Here is a 20200-nt window from a genome sequence, read left to right on the forward strand (position 1 = left end):
TTTTTAGATGTATTTTTTTAATTAACCTACAAAAAAATTATAACCGTTAAAAAATTGTGAGGGAGTTCGTATTTTTATAAAGGGATAAAGTGTAGCTAATAAGTAATTATCTATAATTTTGTTAAGGATGAAAGATTAATCTGTAATTAGTGTTTGAAATATTAATTTACCCTCATTTTAAGTTGTAACTATGCATTAAAGCAAAAATAAGTTTTTAATTTTTTGATATCTTCAAATGCCTTTGTCTTATACGTTATATATCACTTACTTTAATAAATTTTTTATGTTTTTATGTTGTATTCTATCTTGTTTTTAGCTTACAAAATATATACATATGTAAAGTTATTAAAGGTGTACATTTGCTACAACAAAATAAATGTTCCAATTTTTGTCATGACAGTATATAAAGCCTATTTGTTCATTACAAATACATACATTCTCTTGGAGAACATGAACATTTACCAGTTTAATGGGATAAACATCTAATGACATCAGGCCGAGAGGTAATTGGCTCCTGTTTGTTAGTTACAAATTAACGGGGTCTAATAGAATAAGTTTATTATAAAACCAAGTCATCTAAGTTAATCCATGCACGATTTTGTACTAGTGTATCTTTTTTTTTTCTTTAATACCTTTTCTTTCAAACCTAACACGCTATCAATCTCTTTTACATGTACAAGAATACAATAATTTAGTTAAGTTTTCTTTCTCTTCAAATTAGCAGGATGCAAATGGATATAAACAGTAGCCTTTCTCTTCAATAATTTAGTTAATCGGAATAAACATCAAATTAGACATACAAATATCAATTCATGTACTCAAATTCATTTATTATGTTACAACTGTATTACTTCACAAGTTGTGCAAATTACACTAACACTAGAACAGAAATACAATCAATATACCCATAAAGATAGGACTACAATTATATATATAAAAATACAAAGATCGAAACTAAGATAAAATCAAGCCCAATTATATATCTATATGCCCCTTCTAAAAGTAGGGACATGAATATTCCACAAAGCTAATTAGATGCCCATGTTTAAAAAACCCTATTACTGCAAGGCACTCTCTACAAAATCTAGCAAATGGATCTACCCTCATGAATGGGGGGAAGAACAGCAAAAAGCTCGTAATCATCACAAAAGCCAGTGTTAATGCCCGCGATACAACACGTGGAGGTTGGAACCGTGGACCCATGGTTTTCTTGACCACGATCTCGGTTCCAACCCACACCCCTTGAAGGACAAAAAACCAAGTGACTTCCCATGTCGGGTTCAACCGGCCAAGGTAGTAAAATATCATCTCATGCATGATCCCGGACACTAGAAATGTTGCCAAAACTGCAGGCACGGACACCCATCTTTCTGGAAGCAGATGGCTAAATATTGCACGAGATGGATGGTAGACTGTAGGGCGTAGTATGCTAGACACCATAAGGTTCCATCTTTTTCCCCAAAAGTTTTGGACGGATGTTGCGTGGTGGGGCTCATCGAACTGTGGTTCGAGCTCAGCCCCAACCACGGTCCGAGCCAAAGAGGCTGCTAAAGCTAGCAATAACTCGAGTGCGAAGAAGATGTAATAAGCATAAATTGATGTTGCGAATAAAGGGTGGAACTTTTCTTTATAACTATAGGCTTTAAGTGTGATGAAAAGGAGAAAAACCCTAGGGGCATAATCTTTGGGTGATCTTTGAGGGATTTTTGTGATTTGGTGAGATGGGTTTGGTTGATTTTTTATGATCTTGATGGGTAGGCAAGCAGTGGTTATGAAATGGGATAAAGGGAGGGTTGGGTGTGAAGATAAGGGGCCTTGACCAAAGGCATAAAGAATGAGCTTGAAGCTTCCAAGCCATGACATGAAGAAGAAAGTTAAACCACAATGGAACACACTATGGAGGTTTAAGGGGAGATACAAGAAGAGAAGTATGACAGGAAATATAGCCAAGAATCGAGTTTTACCTTGTGCAATAAACATGCCAATAGTGTGGCAATATAGGAGAGATGTTAAAGCTATACTCCAATCCAAAATTAGATTATACGTTTCACCCTTCATCTCTCGCTCACTCACTAATTTCTTTATTTTTGCCTCTCAATTATATATCACACCACGAGATGAAGTTATAATGAATAGCAGAGAGGATCACAAAGAAGCTTTTATATACATATATATATATATATATATATATATATATATATATATATATATATATATATATATATATATATATATATAGAGAGAGAGAGAGAGAGAAAGTGTAAAATACATTATGGCTTAACGTACATCACGTACGACAACGTGCGTGATTTGGGTTTTTTGAGTTTACAACGTGCGTGATTTTCAAATGAACGTGCGTAATTATCTGTCGTACTGGTCATACGTTAAGCCGTATTGTACGTTAACTGGCCTATATATATATATATATATATATATATATATATATATATATAGGGTCGGGATTTGGAGAAAACGGTAGAAAGTGTGAGAACGGTGAGAACGCTTACGGATCGTCCGATTAAAACAATCTATGGACTAGATTGGCGCGGTGGCGTTTTGGTAAATAACATCAATTTTATTACATGGACGCGCCTCATTAAGGGTAAAAGCGTCTTTACATCTCTATACCAAAACGCCATAATGATGAATAAAACGCCAATACGGACCAAATCACATCGCTATATAAACAAAAAACATCCAAGACAACAAAACACATCCCCCAGAACCTCAAACGCCATATTTTCTACTATATACCATTCAACTTACAAACGCCAAAATCCCCAAAACATCAAACACAACTACTCAAAAACGCCATATTTTATACTATATACCATTCATCTTAGAAAACGCCAAAACACTCAAACATCAAAAGATTCCAAAAGATCGACGGTTCTTTCAGATACACTATTTCCTCAGTAAAGCGCCAAAAATGCCAAATATCGTTTCTTGTATATTCAAAATATTGTTCTACGCCAAAGTGTCGGATAATGCATTCTTCCATGAGGTGTTGTGACTCAAATAACATTTTGCTGCATGAGATGGACAAATCATAAACAAAAAGATGCTGGGGTCAGACTTATGTCATTTTATGTGTTTTGTTCTTGATGAATATTTTAATGGCATGAAAAGACGAATGACACTACTGAGTTGTTTGAAGATACATATTCAAAAAAAAAAAAAAAAATTCATGTCATTTTGTCTTTCCAAACGGCCACAAAAATACAAGCATGGCTAAGCCAAACCACCAGTGAACATGATTCAAAGAATAAAGAGACTGATGACAGTGAAGATTTGGAAGATGAATTGTTTTTATTTTTATATTTTTAATTTTCTTTTTCTGCTGTTTGCTATGTATTTTTCAACTTAGAATAAAAAAATACATTATCTTAATTAAACGCCAAACAGTCATAATGCATATGAAAACGCCATAAATGGAGTTAAAACGCCAAAAACTCCCAAACTATAATGAAAGTAATTTGCAGAAGTATTAATTAAAAAAAGCTAAAAATGAAAAAAAAAAAAACGCAAAAAACCACTTAAACCCATTCAAAAACGCCAAACCTGAAAAGCTGAACAAAAAAACAGTAAAAATACACAGTAAACTGAAAAGACGGCTACTTTATTAATATCATTTATTATAAATAAAATCTTGCCTAAACTACGCGCCAAAAACATCCTATAAAGAGATACTTCTCTGCACAAACAACTTATCACAAAACCAGAAACAAACGCCATATTCCCTAGAAACCATTCACTTTAAAAACGCCAAAGAAAAAATAGTTAAAAAAGCCACAGATGCAGAACCTCGATTCTGCTATATTGAGTATTGATCTGAATGAAGTTTCATTGAATGGATTCTTCTCTGAGTTGGGTATCTCTATAATCTTTTGCTGAATGAGATGGACAAATATTCAAGACAAAGAGACTGATGACACTGATATGACATCATGTCACTTTTTTCTTGATGGATATATGGATGGCATGAAGGGATCAATACATTAGAGCAAGCGTTGGTCTTCAACATGTCATCAAACAAGCATATATCCACCCACCATAAAGGATGCCACAAAAAATAAGCATCTTCTAAAGACGGCCGTTATGTAGGAAAATAAGGATCTACATAAGGCATTCAAAAACAGGTTCAAAACGCCAAAAAGGTTAAAGTAGAAGAGACTGGTGACAGTGAAGATTTGAATGAGAAATTAGATTATAATGTTTAATTTTTTTTTCATTTTCTATCGTTTGTTATGTAATTCTTTGCTGTTTATCATCTTATTCTCTGCTATTTTAAAAAAAAATTGAGTATAAAACGCCAAAAACTACAAACACCAAAACGCCTAATAATTTGAAAACTGTGAGAACAAATACTAGCAAAGTACGAGTTGCTATATAAAACGCCAAAAACGCAAACAAAGTATTACTGGAAAAATCAACACTAATTGACAGATGAAAATTGAAAGAAACAGTAAAATAAAGAGACGGTATCATTTATTGCCAAAAACATTATAGTTTTATTAATGCCACTACATGGAAAATTGAAAATTATTTATCTTTTCAAAACGCCATAATTTCCTATCACATTATAGGCCTGTATCCTAAAGGGCAAAACACTTGATATAATAAAATCAAGAAAATTACTGATGTTTTTTTGCATTAAAAGCCTGCATCCTGATCTAAAAATCAATAAAAACGCCAAAACAATACTTAAAACGCCAAAATATTTACTATAGTTCTGATCTAAAAACAATAAAAACGCCGCGTATTTAATAAACGCCAAAAAAATGGAAAGATGAAGGGACACGCGTTAATAAAAAAGAAATATGAAAAGACAAAAAAGCCCCTCCGCCTTTCTCTAAGCGGCGTGTGAGAACGGTGAGAACGCTTCCTGGCCTAACACGTGTCACGCTGCTTAGAGAAAGGCGGAGGGGCTTTTTTGTCCTTTCATCTTCTGCTTTTCTAGTTCCGCTTTTCCGAATGTTGTTTTAATTTTTGGGGTTTAAGATTTTTGGCGTTAACCAAGTTCAATAATTAATGGCGTTTAATGGTTTCATCGTATTAACATTTTGGCGTTTATTCAAATCGTATGCCATTGGAACCCAGGGTGGTCAGGAAATCTATCTGAATGGCGTTTTCCAAGGCATTTTAAAAAGATGGCCCATTGTTCTATTATTTTTTATAAACATTTTGGCGTTTGTGGTATCTTGGCGTTTTACAATTGTTAGATTATATTTCAACCACAGTAAAAAAAAACAAGCGAAGAAAATAAATTAAAAATCCTAATCGGTTCTCTCTTCACAATCTTCACTGTCATCAGTCTCTCTGTTCTTTAATAGTACAAGAACTGTCACCAAAAATATGGCGTTTTATGTAAAACTTAACAAACCCATCGGTTTGATTATTTTGCCTGCTCGTCTGTTGAAGTGGCTTTTTTGTGGATGTTTGGGGACATAGATCTATGACGTGTGGGTTGGTTTTTCACTTTTTCTTCATGTTGATCTTCATCTTTATAATCATCCCACTCTTCAGTGTCATTGATCTCTTCTCCTCATCCAAGCCTTCTTCAAGAACAAAAAATACAAAATGCCATATGACTGGCAACAGTATCTTTTTCTTGAACTTTTGTCCATCTCATGCAGCAAAATCTTACTGAGTTACTCGCCTCCGCTAACAATTCATTCAGTGAAACTTCACGAATAACAATACTGAATATCCAAGAAAGCATATTAGCCATCTTTGATTTTTTTTTTGGCGTTTTACAGTGAGTGGTATTTCGTAGTATTGGCGTTTGTTTTTTTGGTTTGATCAAATGGAAGTTGCTGAGACATATCATTTTATAGGATCTCTTTTTGGCGCCTAGGTTAGGCGGTGCGTTATTATAATAAAGTATTAGTCTTTTTAGTTACTGTTTGTAATTATTGTTTTTGACAAGCTTTATCTCTGAAGTCTGTAACACGACCCATCTTTCAAGTTTGGCGTTTTAGATTCTAATTTAATAAATTTTCCCTATCTTCAGTATTACTGATTTGTAGTTACTGTTTTTAGTTACATTTTCAAGTTTGTTAATTATTTATTTTATTATTTTTTTTTTATTTTTTTGGTTTTTTATAATACTTGTCCAAATTAATTTTATGATGGTTTGATAAACGCCAAAGGTGTAAGACATTTGGCTTTTTGGCGTTCTTATTAGATCTGGCGTTGTTTCTATACAACAATCAACTGAAAAAGAAAAGTAAACAAAATAAATACTGATCTTCCAAATCTTCACTGTACCAGTCTCTTTCTTCTTTTGAAGCATCTTCACTGGCTGTTTCGACTTTCGTATGATTTTTTTTTATTTTTGATTTTTGAAGTAGTTTTTTTGTCGCCGTTTGGGAACACAAAGTCTGGAATCAGCCTCTTTTTCTATAATTTTTGTCCATCTCATGCAGCAAAATGTTATTGAGTTTACACCCTTTTCAGCCAAAATGTTATCTTATTTGGCGTTTTACCGAGAAAAAGAACGCCACAAAATAAACCATCTTAAAACTGTAAATTTGATCATGCTAAAATCAATAAAGTGTTGCTGTATGGTGATGGATAACATTGTTAGTCCTCAGTTAAGAAAGATAACTGACAATGTTTGTCCACCCCATACACCTACACTTTATTGACAACAATATATTTGATGTTTGGGTTTTCTGGCGTTTTATCAGACGAATGGTATATATTAAATATGGCTTTGGGGTTTTTGTGTGTGTTTTTAATTGAAGGTCTGAGTTGTTGTATATATAGGATTTTTTTGACGGTTTTTTAGGCGGGATTGTACTATAATTAAGTTTGGCGTTTTATATCTAATGGCGTTTTTAGTTAGAATGGTGTGTGATTTTTGTTTGGCGTTTTATTTTCATGAGATGGCATTTTGTTTGGAGTAGTCAAAAGACGCTTTTACCCTTAATGAAGCGCGTCTACGTAATAAAATTGATGTTATTTACGAAAACGCCACCGCGCCAATCTAGTCCATAGATTGTTTTGATCGGACGATCCATAAGCGTTCTCACCGTTCTCACACTTTCCACCATTTTCTCTAAATCCCGACCCTATATATATATATATAGGGTAGGGTTCTAGAGTGAACAACCTCCCAAGAGTGAACTGTGTGAACTTATATGGACCGTTGATCTTCATCATCTGGAGATTATAAGAGAATGGCAAGATCGTAATTATTGGGTTAATTTTATATCTTTAATTAAATATAAAAGGGTATTATTGTACATTAACAATTAACAAATATGGAAGATGATAACTGAATGGTTTAGTTGTCGTAGTATTTTGAAATCTCTCCTAAAAATAGTGCATTTCAAATCTTTTTCAAATATCTAACAATATCTCCTCCATTTTTTTGTGTTTTTATCAAATAGAAGAAGATAGAGAGACAATCGAACGGTGAAGAAGATTAAATGGCGTCGACGAAGAACACTCTCTACCGTCATCATCGTCTTCGTCGGAACGGCAAGCCCTAATATTCTTCTTTTATTCAACAAACATCAATCTCTCTCTCTCTCTTTCATCACCGTCCTCTTCGATAAAGAACAAAAGAAGTCCGACGAAGTTAACAAGACGCCGGAATAGTCATACGATTTTCAACATCAAAGGTACACAATGATAAAGTGTAAATGTGTATATGATTCAGTAAATCGATTCATGTTGTGTATGTTTTATACATCTTTTTAGAACATCGAATCAGAAGCTAGGATCTCTTTAATATGTTGTAATAGTTGTTTAATCATGATGTTTTGTTCCAATGGTGTGTTTTGATCGGTCATAGTTCGAGTACATGATTAATTTTTTTGAAAGGATAGGGTTAATTTAAGAAGAAAGTTGATTTTACTCTGTTTTCTAGTTTATGTTGTTAGTTTAGTTGATTTGGTGCAAAATCGTTCATGTACACATGTGTATAGCGTGATTCAACATGATTTATCCCCACTTTGGGGAATTGACCTTGGTGGAAAGGTCAATAGAGCGGTTGAAACCTGCAAAGGTGATGACACGTGGGTGATGTCGAAGCGGTTCAGAACCTACTTCAACTTTTCTCACCCATTGATATCCAACAATCTGGATCCAGATGAATGTGCTTGGGCTTATGGGATGAATATATTCAACTTGCGTGCATGGAGAAGAACGAATATTAGAGAAACATATCCAATGTGGCTGAAAGAAGCGCTTGCATACGACAAGCGGAATATGACTTTTGAATAGTAGATTTTGTGGTAGACAATAATATGTGTAAGGCACTGGTTGATGACACAAAAAATGTTTGCTTTGTTTATAAGTGGTTAGACGTTTTGTTGATGTTGGTACTTTGAATTTTATTTGGATAAGTAAAAATGTTTTTTGGTTTGTGTTTTTTTATTTGGGTTTTGTTTGCGATTTATGTAACCTATGTATTGATCGTGAAGATGAGCTTGTGTTTGCGATTTATGTAACCTATGCTTTTTATTGTAATACTAGTCTTTATATTGGGCACCTCCTCTTTATCGACTCATGACCTGCAACTCCTGCAATTTTTTTTAATCTTTTCTATCAATTTTGTGATTCACGATCACATTCTAATATCTCTCAACACTCATTCAGAACTTATAACTACAACAATCTGCAAGTCACTAATTCTATCTAAATCACCGGATCAACACGAATATCAAATCCAATCAACTCAGATCCAATTTGAACAACAGCAGCCTAGACTTTGAACTTTGAACAATCTGTAACTGGCTTTTCCGATTAAATGTTCGCCGAAATCCAATCCGTCTTGATTAATGTTCATCGGAATACAAGTACAATACCCAAACAACTAATGATAGACACCTGGGTTTAACAAAATCAATTGCCTTTTCCGATTAATATTCGTCGGAATCCAAGTCGTTAATGATTAAGAGTCGTCGGATCCAACTACGACACCCAGCGCAACTGCCGGCGACGATAGAACTACTGGAGAAGATCAAATGAATTATGGGTATTACAAAGTTCTGGGTATTATGGAAGAAGTGAGTGAATGAATTCTGGGTTTTATGATTTTGTAAGTTACGTAAGTTCAAATGATGATTTTGGTAAAAGATTAAAAGATATTGTTGATGATAATCACAAGAATAAAGGATTATGTAACTGAAATACCATTATTAAAATAAAGATTCAACATTAAATTATTATAAAATTACAATCCTAACCCTAACAACTAAAAAGGAAATCAATGGCCAAGATTAATTCACGCGGTTCACTTTCAAGAAGTTGTTTACAGTTGAACCTAACCCTATATATATATATATATATATATATATATATATATATATATATATATATATATATATATATATATATATATATATATATATATATAGGGAGCCGCTAAAATAGAAACCATCCCCAGTTGTAAGAACCGCGAGAACCACTCTCAGCCAATCAGAAAAGGGGTAGTTTAGTCATTTACCCCAAATGTCAAATCCCATCCTCTTTCTTCATTTATATCTACCAGTCTCTCTCTCTTCTTTTGTCTCATTTTTCGTTTCTCTCTCCTCTCTCTTCTTCAAGAACCAAAAACCAGTAATAATCTTCTTCCTAAACCTACTTCTTCCTAAACACCCACATAACAACAGCAGCCCTTCTTCTCTCTCAATCTATACTTCAAACACACACCCACAGGGAGGAGCCGGAGACGAAGACGATTGTGGTAGCCGGCCACTGTGAGTGGTGGTCCGGCGAAGGTACGACGGTGGCAGCATAGACCCGACGGGTCAGAATTTCACAGGAAACCACCACCACAGCGGTTGCGCTATGGTGGATGGCGTCGGATGGTTGTATCGGACGAAAGAGAGACAGAGAAAGTGACGAGAGAATGAGAGAGAGAGAGAGAGAGAGAGAGAGAGAAAGAGAGACCGGAGATGTAAAGGGGAAGCCGTCGGCTCCGGCGCGTGGGAGGAAGACGAGCAAGTGGAGGAGAACGGCGGCAGCGGACTCGTTTCTGTGCAGAGAGAGAGAGAGAGAGAGACGGAAAAAGGAGATGCCGGTGTCGAGCTCCGGTGAGCTGCGGTGGCGGCAGACGGGGGCGCCGCCGTCTGCAGTGACGATGGTGGTGGTTTTTGTTGTATTTCAGTTTTGCTCAGTCGGTTCAAAGATTCGAGATGTGTTTGGCTCGGATTCGAGTTATGTTTGGGAACCGGGTCTCATTTCGGGTCGGCTCAAAAGAGTAGTTCAGATTACAGGTTCTGGCCGACAAGCAGTGACGTTACACTCCGGGTAAGCCTCAAAACATCGCTTATCTTTTTTTTCCTTCTCCTAAATGAGTGCTGCAAAAATTACTTTCTGCACTTTATTTTTGTTTTGTTATAGCTGTTAACCTCTAAATCCATTTGTTATGGCTAGTGATTGCTCAGCGCATACGTATTATCATGGGTTTCTGGTTGAATTGCTTCTTCAAGAGACTTATTTTTGTTTGTTTCAGAGTTAAAATCTTTTGTTTAATTGAAAGAATATATGTCATTTGTTGCTCTTTAAACGTAGTTCAAAATAATTTTCTAACTGTATACTAATGTTTTCTAATATACAGGGTCAGCCGGGTTTGGTTCAACCCGGTTCGGAAGCATCAGGTCGGCGGCTCAGTCAAACCGGGTCAGATTCAGAGTTGTTCGGGTCAAGCTTCGGCTCGGTCTCGATTCGGGTCTTGCAGTTCGGTAGCGAGTTATTATTACGTTAGTTTAGATTTTATTTAGTTAACGCGCACCGAGCTTGAACCGATACTTTAGTGACTTGTTACGTTTGGCATTTTGATAGAAATTTTATATATTGTGTTTATATTGTTGAGTTTTGAAAAGATAACGACAACTTGAGTAGTCGGCTTATTCCAAAAACAGAGGAAACTCTGTCCGTTTTTCGTAAAAACGTAAAACGTAAATAGTTTAACATAAAACGTAATACGTAAAAACGTAAAACGTAAAAATTTTAATGTAAAACGTAAAAAGTTTAACGTAAAACGTAAAAAGTTTCACCTAAAACGTAAAACGTAAAAAGTTTAATGTAAAACGTAAAAAGTTTAACGTAAAACGTAAAACGTAGAAAGTTTAACATAAAACGTAAAAAGTTTTTGTAAAAAAAAAAAGTTAAACCGTGAACTTTTTAATGTTAAACGTAAAATGTAAAAAGTTTTACGTAAAACGTTAAAAGAGTTACGCAACACGTAAAAAGTTTTACGTTAGCCGTAAAACATAAAACGTAAAAAGTGTTACGTAAAACGTAAAACGTAAAACGTAAAAAGTTTTACGTAAAACGTAAAAACGCAAAAAGTTACGTAAAACGTAAAAAGTGTTATGTAAAACGTGAAAAAATCGGCGCGTTAAAAAAAAGTAGAAAAAACGGCGCGTTAAAAAAAACGACGCTTGAAAAAACAGCGCGTTAAAAAACGTCGAAAAAATGGCGTGTAAAAAACGTGTAAAAAACAGCGCGTTAAAAATGTGAAAAAATCGGCGCGTTAAAAACGTGTAAAAAACGGCGCGTTAAAAACACGCCGATTGAGAAAAACGGCGCCTTAAAAAAACGGCGCGTTAAAAATCCCGGTGTGCAAAAACCGGCGCGTAAAAGTTTTTGTCTTGTTCAAAAAAATTGAATTTAAAAATGCTTTTCATAAAAAAAATTCTGTTTAAAAAATAAAAATTAATTTAATAATACAAAAAAGTAATAAAAAAATAATAAAGACAAAAAGACAAAATAGAGTAATTTTACTAAACTACCCTTTAGATTAAAATATTAAAGAAATAATAAGACAAAATGTATTTAATGGATGAGATTGAAAGTAACTAAAATTAATATTAAATATATTTTGTCTTATTATTTTTTTAATATTTTAATCTAAAGGGTAGTTTAGTAAATTACTCTATTTTGTCTTTCTGTCTTTATTATTTTTTTATTACTTTTTTGTATTATTAAATTAATTTTTATTTTTTAAACAGAATTTTTTTATTAAAAACATTTTAAAAAATTCAGATTTTTTTAACAAAACGATTTTTTTTGCGCGCCGGTTTTTACACGCCGTTTTTACGCCCAGCTTTTTCACGCATCGTTTTTGCACGCCGTTTTTTACGCTCGTTTTTTACGTCCCGTTTTTTTCGCGTCGTTTTTTACGTCCCGTTTTTTACGCTCGTTTTTTTAACGCGCCGTTTTTTACGTCTCGTTTTAACGCGCCGTTTTTTACGTCCCGTTCAAACGGTTTTTTTTACGTCCCGTTTTAACGTGCCGTTTTTTACGTCCCGTTTTTTTTTCGTGGCGTTTTTTTGCCGCGTATTCACGCCCCGTGTTTAGACGCCGTTTTATCACACGGTTTTTTATGCACCGTTTTTACTCGTCGTTTTTTACTCGCCGTTTTTTTACGCGCCGTGTTTTAAGCCTCGTTTTTACTCGCCGTTTTTTTTCGTGCCATGTTTTTTGCGCCCCGTTTTTTGCGCGCCGTTTTTTTCGTGCCATAATTTACGCCCTGTTTGTTTTGGTCAAAAGTTACCTATGCAATTAAGTGATCAAATTAGTTAGGTGAGGTAGTGTGCTAAAATTATATGTGAAAAATGTATTGGCCAAATTGGATATGAAAACAGTTTCAGGATACAGCCCGGGATATAGAGCTGTATCAATGATCAAACAATGAGCAAAAAAGTAAAGGTTGACACGTGATGTACGAGGAAAGCCCTTGATCAATCTAGATCGCCGGCATAAAACCTCGGGAGCTGACAATCGCAGCTGCCTTGTTCTTCTTATTGCTTCAAATATCAGGATACAGTGCAGGATGTGGTGCGGATCGACTATGTGTTACAATGTAATTTGAATACAAGTGTTTGAGTGTGGTGTTTGCGGTGAGCTAGAGAGTAAAAGTGTTCGGGAGTGTAAGTGTGAAATTGCGTACCTTAAACTGATCCGCCCCCATCTATTTATAGTAAAGATAATGTAACAAACTATCCTAAACTTCCGGGATCCAGCGAATATTCCCACTCGAACGTTGAGGACCAAGTCTTTCGGGTTCAACGGCTTCCTTATAACAAATACGCCCGAGTCTTGAGGAGAAGAAGTCCTGATGACCGTTAGTAACTTACAGCCATTAACCTGCACGTGTTTAATTCACTCAACTTTAGGATATCGCCCAGGATGTTAACAATATCCCCGACCAGTATCCTGATCACAAATAAACAATTAAAAGCGGGATATTAGTCAGGATATGTATACTCAGAAAATGACCCATAACAATTATCCCCAAATATATCGGTTGGTATACCAATCCAACAGATATATTTCAAAAGTCTTATCCCATAACTCAAGGCTTTTAAAACGAAGCGACGGTCGAGATCACATCGTAACTTCCAACGCGCTTTTCGCTCAATGGAGATCCATAATGCCCCTATATCTTCTCTCTTCTTGTTTGAAAAGCAGATATCTTCAACAGAGCTTTCAGGTAATTCTTCATTTCTTATTTACTTTCTATCAATTTTCCTTGCCTTCTTCGTAATGGATGCCGAAACCTTCACCCAGCAGAATCTCCTCAAAAATCCCGAAAAGGAAGTCTGTGCCTTTGACAACGCAGACATTGTGGCTTTGAGAGCTTCCGGCGCTTTCCCTGATAACACGGTCTTTAGACCGTTCGATCGGATGTTTCTTCTGCTGAATGGGTATGCTTTCCAGCATATCCTTTTTCGCTAGGTCTTCGATACCCTTTTCCTGAATTCATGATGCAATTCTTTCGAACCACCGGCATCTCTTTTGCTCAAACCATTCCCATGGTTTGGAGAGTATTAATTGTACTTAACCAAATCAAAAACCTTCATTGCCCCGACCTCTGCATCGAGGATTTGCCTATTGCTTATCGCCTCCGATCTCACGGCTCTAGCCGGTTCTTGCTTTTCTCGACCTCTAGCAAACCCCTTATTCTTAAAGCCACCAAAAACGAAGACGGATGGCAACGCAAGTTTTTCTTTGTCAAACGAGACTCCATTGCTGAGGGTGCCAATCTTCCGGTGGAGTGGTTAACCACCGGTAGGGTTATAAATATCCTCATGGACCGTTTGGTTTTTATCTTCTACTAATATCCTTCTTTTTTATCCCTATGCAGTGAATTTCAAGGAAGTAGCTCCCCCTACCGCCGAATCAGAAGAAAGAGTCAACACTGTTTACCGATTACCTGCAATAGACAGGACCTTCACCACACACGTCCCGAGTTCTAGTTGTTTTGGTCAAAAATCACACAAGGATAATGTAACCAAACTTTATGTAAACGGGGTATGATGCTTGGTTAATTATAAAAGTAAAGGATCACTTTCGTGATAGAGATGCAAAGACACAATGATTTATACGAGGAAAAAGCCCTTGATCAATATATGATCTCCGGCATAAAAAATCTCGGGTGATGGCAACTACCGATCACCAAACTTCAATATAAGAACAAAATGGTTACAACTTCGGATGATAATGAGCTGAGTACAAGGATCACTATTGTTTCGAGTGTCTAAGTGTGTGAGAGTTGCGTTGTATGTCGTCGTGTCTTCTTCCAAATGAGGAAGAGTGGTATTTATACAAGTGTAGGTGACCTATTTCAGGTAAAATGACTAATAATCAGCTCATTACCCCTTTAGAAATAAAAGACAATCTAGCCTAAATTGCCGCCCTTAAATCAAGCTAAGTTTCCATATCCTTGGCAACGTCTATCTTTGATTAAGCTCATGCCATAATTGTGAAGACGCGTCCCTTGATTATGATGCTTAGAGCGTATCCTGCTAGATGTTCCTGCAAAAATAACATTGCATTAAGCGAAGGTGACCGTTAGTATGAGGATCCTATAATGTCCCATGATCCTGATCCTGAAGTCCTGCTGAGGATCACTGTCTGCCAAAGAAACAAGGATCACTGGTTAGGATCACGTGTAAGGATCACGTATAATAAAAATCCAGCCCTAACAATTGCCCCCAAAATATAAGGAGTTTATTGTAAATAAATGAGTTATATTTTGTTTTGATCTTATCTGCAACGAATGACTCGGATAACTAGCCGTTAATATCGAACTAGCCGTTGCAACCCTTACGTCATAGATGTGACAATCCCTGCAAATCATGATTATAAATAGGAGATAGGGTTAGGATCACTCTGCATTTAAATTCGAGATATCTTCCCTTTATAATCGCTACCGAAGATTGACCAGGTACTCTCTTCTTCTCCCTTTCTTTTCTTCCTTCTCTTGCTCTGTTTTTTCTGCTTTTACTCTGTTTCTGTTCCACCACGAGTATGTTGCTTCGAAATTCTCCACATAAGGATTCCAAGAAGAGCAGTCCTCTAAAAAGCCAAGGGATCATCAAGGACTCTCCTACGGAGAGATGTTGCTTTACTGATGCTCATGTAGACAGGATTCGTCATTGCTTTCCGGCGAATGCTGTTTTCAAATCCTTCACACCTACTGCTTTGAGCGACTTTGTTTCAGACGTTTGGGTGGCCTTTCCTGCTATTCCGTTCACCATAGGGTATTCGTATCCTTTTCCAGCCTTCACCCAATCCTTCTTTTCTTTAACCGGCATATCTTATATCCAAGCTATGCCGATGATCTGGAGGGTCCTATATACCTTCGAGAGGATCATCGAGCAGAAGGGAATTGATTTGGGGATGGCAGAGTTGGCCGCACTTTATGATCTTACCACGTTCGGTTCTTGCCGATATCTGCTAAAACGGAAAGCTGGGGAGGATCACCCTGTCTTCAAGGTTACTAAGAACGACACAAACTGGAAGCGTCGCTTTTTCTTTGTTAGAAGGGATACCATCCCAGATGGGAAGGATCTGCCCAAGGAATGGGCCACTCATGGTAGGGTAGAGGATCCTGGAAGGATCACTATCAGACTTGTCTCATACGATGAGGATCACTAACGTCTCTTTTCTTTTGTCTTTTGGGCAGCTATTTCCGTTGCTCACCTAAAATTGACCCCTGCTGCAAAAGAAAGAGTCTTAGCTTTTAAAAAGCTCGATCCTGAGGTCAGAAGTTTCCAAGTCACCGTCCAAGACTCACAAGAAGTATCCTATGCATCTGCCACTATGTCAAGTAAGTATCCTTATAGAAAATAAATTATATGTAAGATTGTTTGATTAATAAGGCAACTTATCTTGATTTTGATTGTGTAGGCGCTGGGAAGTCTGCCAAGTCTGTCAAATCTGCCTCCAAATTTGGGATAAGTGATCTTGCCAACGTCAAGTCTTCGAGGAAGAAGGCTCCTGCTGCTAGTCCTTCAGCTTCAGCTCCTAAGGCACCTATCCGAGGCAAGGGGAAGAAGAGGAAAACTTCTGAAGATCTCCAAGGATTTCCCCTCCTTCGTCAGCAATTCCTTGATTATTTTGACGAAGTTAGGATCACTGCCCCTGTTGATTGTCCTGACAAGTTTAGGGATCATCTATGTCTGATGTTGTTTTCTTGTTTTTCTTGTAGAAATTCACCGAAATGGAGACTTATGTTAACCAGGTTGAAGATCAAGATCGTCAAATTGCCGACCTCCAACAGATGGGTGCGCAGAAGGATCTCAAGATTGCTGATCTTGAGAAGGAGATCCGGGCTGTTAAGGACGAGGCTGTCAAAGCATTGATCAACTTTGATTATGAAAAGCATGACATTACTCAGGATGCTAAAGTCTCTGCCGCGATAGCTATGTACAAGATACAACTGCAGATGGCTACGGAGGCTCAGGATCCTTCCTTCGATAAGAGCACATGGGATGTTGAAGGCTGGAAGGCAAGGCTGGCGGAACTGGAGGACGAGGATGAAGCCGAGGATATCCCAATGCTGGAGGGTGGTGATGCTGACAAGGATCAAGGCGGAGAAGCTGGTGGTGACGAAGCAGCGAAGGTGTAGGCTGCATGATTGGGCGATGATGGATATTTTTGACTAGGCCGGAGCCCAATTTTTTAGGTTTGGTAATAGTTTCTTGTGGTTGTTGATGGTTTGTGAAACGATTATGGTCTGTAATCTCCGAACAATAGTTTTTAGGGTTAAGGATCCTGGATCCTTTGAACAATAGGTAGGATTGCAAAAGGTGGAGGGATCCTCTGTTTGGGGGATGAAGCCTTTGTGATCCTGCCGCTTTTAATTTCCTGCACAATGCTAAGACCGCATAGACAATGGACACCCTTTGCCAACCCATGTGGACGGGCCACGTTTTGCTGGTAGAAATGTGGGTTGGCAATTTTGACAACTTTTTTGAAAGGGTTAAAGATCCTTTTGTTAATAATATAACCTTAATTTTTCTGGCTTATCTCGTGTTGTTATCCTTTATTTATCTTTTTATTTTCCAGTTTGTTTTAGAAACATATTTGTTAGAGTAACGAGAGTTGAGCAAACCATGTTCAAGAAATTTAGGATATGATCCTGGATCAAATATCCTATAATCGAAAATTTTCAAGGTAGTTTATTTTAAGGATCATAGGTTCAGTTGTCAAGGTCTAAGGGTTACTCAAATGAATAATGAAATTAAAAAATAGTTAAGGATCATACCTGAGGATCCAAGTTAGGATCCTAACCTTTAATCGGGACAACCATAAGTAAGACTTTAACGGATAATAAGGATTAGGGATCCTTAGTTGTTTAATCTTCGAAAATCTGAAAAATGGAACATATCTTGGGACTAAGCCAATGTAAAAGATAAATTAGTAGCTGGGGACATGCCCAAAGGATAACTGAGGATGATCCCGGAGGATCACTGGGGACAAGCCCAAAGGATAACTGGGGACAAGCCCAAAGGATCGTATGTAAACTGGAGTATGGCCCTTACTGGCGGCTATCCAAACTTAGTGACATGAAAATGTCAAAACCTTAGCTAATGTGACAACGTTAGAAACCTTAGGAACGGATGTATGGTACGTCTACCATTATACGTAGGATCCTGGGTATAGCCAGTACGATGAGGTTGTCAGCCCCGGAAGTGGGTACTGGTCCCAAAGACGTGAACTATATCAGGATCATCGTGCGCTGCTGGCGGAAACTGGGGATAATCCCAAGGATAACTGGGGTTGGACCCAAGGATCTGCGGTGCTTTTGAAGATCTTTGACGATATGCTGAAGATACCTGAACTTATCATAACTCAAATGGTTCGTGAGAAGAGGATGAAGGATACAGGATCCTTATCCTTTGGTAAAAAGTAAGGAAATGTAACAGTTTTAAGATAAGGATATTACCAGAGTAAGGATTACTGACATCACCGGGATTCTTTGAGTATACTTCAATGTAAGGATCGCATGCTTGCAGGATCATGTTCACATAAAGTATCTCTTTAAGTGAACAGCATTCCAGGCTCTTGGTAATAAGTTTCCTTTCATAGTTAGCAATCTGTATGCCCCCTTTCCTGCTTCAGCTTCAATCAAGTAGGGGCCTTCCCATTTTGGTGCTAATTTCCCATCAGCAGGATTGATAGTGTTTTGGAATGTTTTTCTCAACACCATATCTCCGACTTGGAACTTCCTTATCCTAACATTTTTGTTGTAAGCACCAGCCATTCTTTGTTGGTAGCTTGCCATCCTTATCCTAGCCAAATCCCTGATTTCCTCAATAGTATCCAAGTCTTGAGCTAAGATTGCAGCATTCTCTTCAGGATCACGAGTACTTGTTCTAGCAGTTGGAACCACCATTTCTGTTGGGATCACTGCTTCTGCCCCAAATACTAAAGAGAAGGGTGTTTGACCAGTGGCATTCTTGGGAGTTGTTCTATCAGCCCATAGCACATAAGGTAATTCCTCTGCCCATTTTCCTTTCTTGGATCCCAGCTTCTTCTTCAGATTGTTGATGATGATCTTGTTGGATGATTCTGCTTGGCCATTGGCTTGTGGATGAACTGGTGTTGATGTTATCATCTTGATTCCCCAACTGTCACAAAAGTTAGTAGTTCTGCTTCCAATGAATTGGGAACCATTATCACATACAATTTCAGAGGGAATGCCAAATCTAGTTATAATGTTTCTTTTGATAAAGGATATAACTTCTTTTTCTCTGACTTGAGCAAAAGCTTCAGCTTCTATCCACTTAGAGAAGTAGTCAGTCATAGCAAGCATAAACACTTTTCCACCAGGTGCTTTAGGGAGCTTGCCAACTATATCCATCCCCCATCTCGTGAAAGGCCAAGAGGATGGTATGGGGTGTAGCAATTCAGCTGGTTGATGAAGGATATTGCTGTGTCTCTGACAAGGATCACATTTCCTAGCATATTCTACAGCATCCCTTTTCATGGTTGGCCAGTAGTATCCTGTTCTAAGGATCCTTGAGAATAATGCCCTGCCCCCAGTGTGGTTTCCACAATCTCCTTCATGGAAGTCTCTCAACACTTCTTCAATTTCAGGATCCTCAATACATCTTAAATATGGTCCTGCAAGGGATCGTTTATATAGCACATTATTTAAGATTGTAAATTGAGATACCTTGATCCTGAAAGCTCTAGGATTTTCTCCCACCGGGATCTCTCCATGTTGCAAGTATTTCATGATTGGTGAGACCCATGATCCTGCATAAGATTGAGCTTCTTCACTAGGGATTACTGCAGTATCCTCTTCTATTTCCATGGCCACTTGATTTTCAATAGCAGGAGCCAGGATATGGATGATAGGGATACTTATGTCTTCTGGAATTTTTAAGGATGATCCTAAGTTGGCCAATGCATCAGCTTCCGTGTTATCCTCCCTTGGTACCTGTGTTAAGCTGAAAGAGACAAAAGAGAGTGCCAATTCCTTGACTATCTCTAAATATTTGGTTAGTTTTTCACCTTTAACAGCATAGGATCCATTAAAGTGATTAGTGATCAATAATGAGTCTACATATACTTTAAGATATTTCACCCCCATATCCTTAGCAATTTGCAAGCCAGCAATTAAGGCTTCATATTCAGCCTCATTGTTAGTTGCTTGGAACTCACAGGCTATGGAGTGGGGTATTATGTCCCCCTGTGGCGATTTTAGTAGTATCCCGAGCCCTGTGCCCTTGACATTTGAGGATCCATCAGTGTGTAGTATCCAAGGATCCTTGGTCTCATCCAGCTGTTGGACCTCCAATTCTGCTTCTCTTTGTAGATCACTACTGAAATCAGCCACAAAGTCAGCTAGTGCTTGGGATTTGATGGATGTTCTTGGCTCATATCTTATATCATGGGCACTAAGCTTTACTGCCCACTTAGCCATTCTTCCTGACATCTC

General features: G+C 37.3%; 2 protein-coding genes across 2 annotated transcripts; one reads left to right on the top strand and one right to left on the bottom strand.

Moving 5' to 3' along the window:
- Positions 1-918: 918 nt before the first annotated feature.
- On the bottom strand, positions 919-2098 carry LOC110919648 (acyl-CoA--sterol O-acyltransferase 1). Its single transcript, XM_022163911.2, has one exon. The coding sequence runs from the start codon at positions 2056-2058 to the stop codon at positions 997-999; it is 1062 nt and encodes a 353-aa protein (XP_022019603.1). The 5' UTR covers positions 2059-2098; the 3' UTR covers positions 919-996.
- Positions 2099-9639: 7541 nt separating this feature from the next.
- On the top strand, positions 9640-10859 carry LOC110916670. Its single transcript, XM_022161365.2, has 2 exons — positions 9640-10266; positions 10577-10859. Exons 1-2 carry the CDS (start codon positions 9812-9814, stop codon positions 10737-10739), a joined length of 618 nt encoding a protein of 205 aa, XP_022017057.1. The 5' UTR covers positions 9640-9811; the 3' UTR covers positions 10740-10859.
- The last annotated feature ends 9341 nt before the right edge of the window (positions 10860-20200 follow it).

This window comes from Helianthus annuus, chromosome 16 (assembly GCF_002127325.2).
Source record: "Helianthus annuus cultivar XRQ/B chromosome 16, HanXRQr2.0-SUNRISE, whole genome shotgun sequence".
In the NCBI taxonomy this organism is placed as follows: Eukaryota; Viridiplantae; Streptophyta; class Magnoliopsida; order Asterales; family Asteraceae; genus Helianthus; species Helianthus annuus.

Bases quoted from the DNA above. Each gene is read 5' to 3' on its own strand.
- LOC110916670 (XM_022161365.2), top strand. From the start codon at position 9,812: ATGGCGTCGGATGGTTGTATCGGACGAAAGAGAGACAGAGAAAGTGAC. The intron at 10,267-10,576 runs GTAAGCCTCAAA...TCTAATATACAG, and splicing joins GCAGTGACGTTACACTCCGG to GGTCAGCCGGGTTTGGTTCA.
- LOC110919648 (XM_022163911.2), bottom strand. From the start codon at position 2,058: ATGAAGGGTGAAACGTATAATCTAATTTTGGATTGGAGTATAGCTTTA.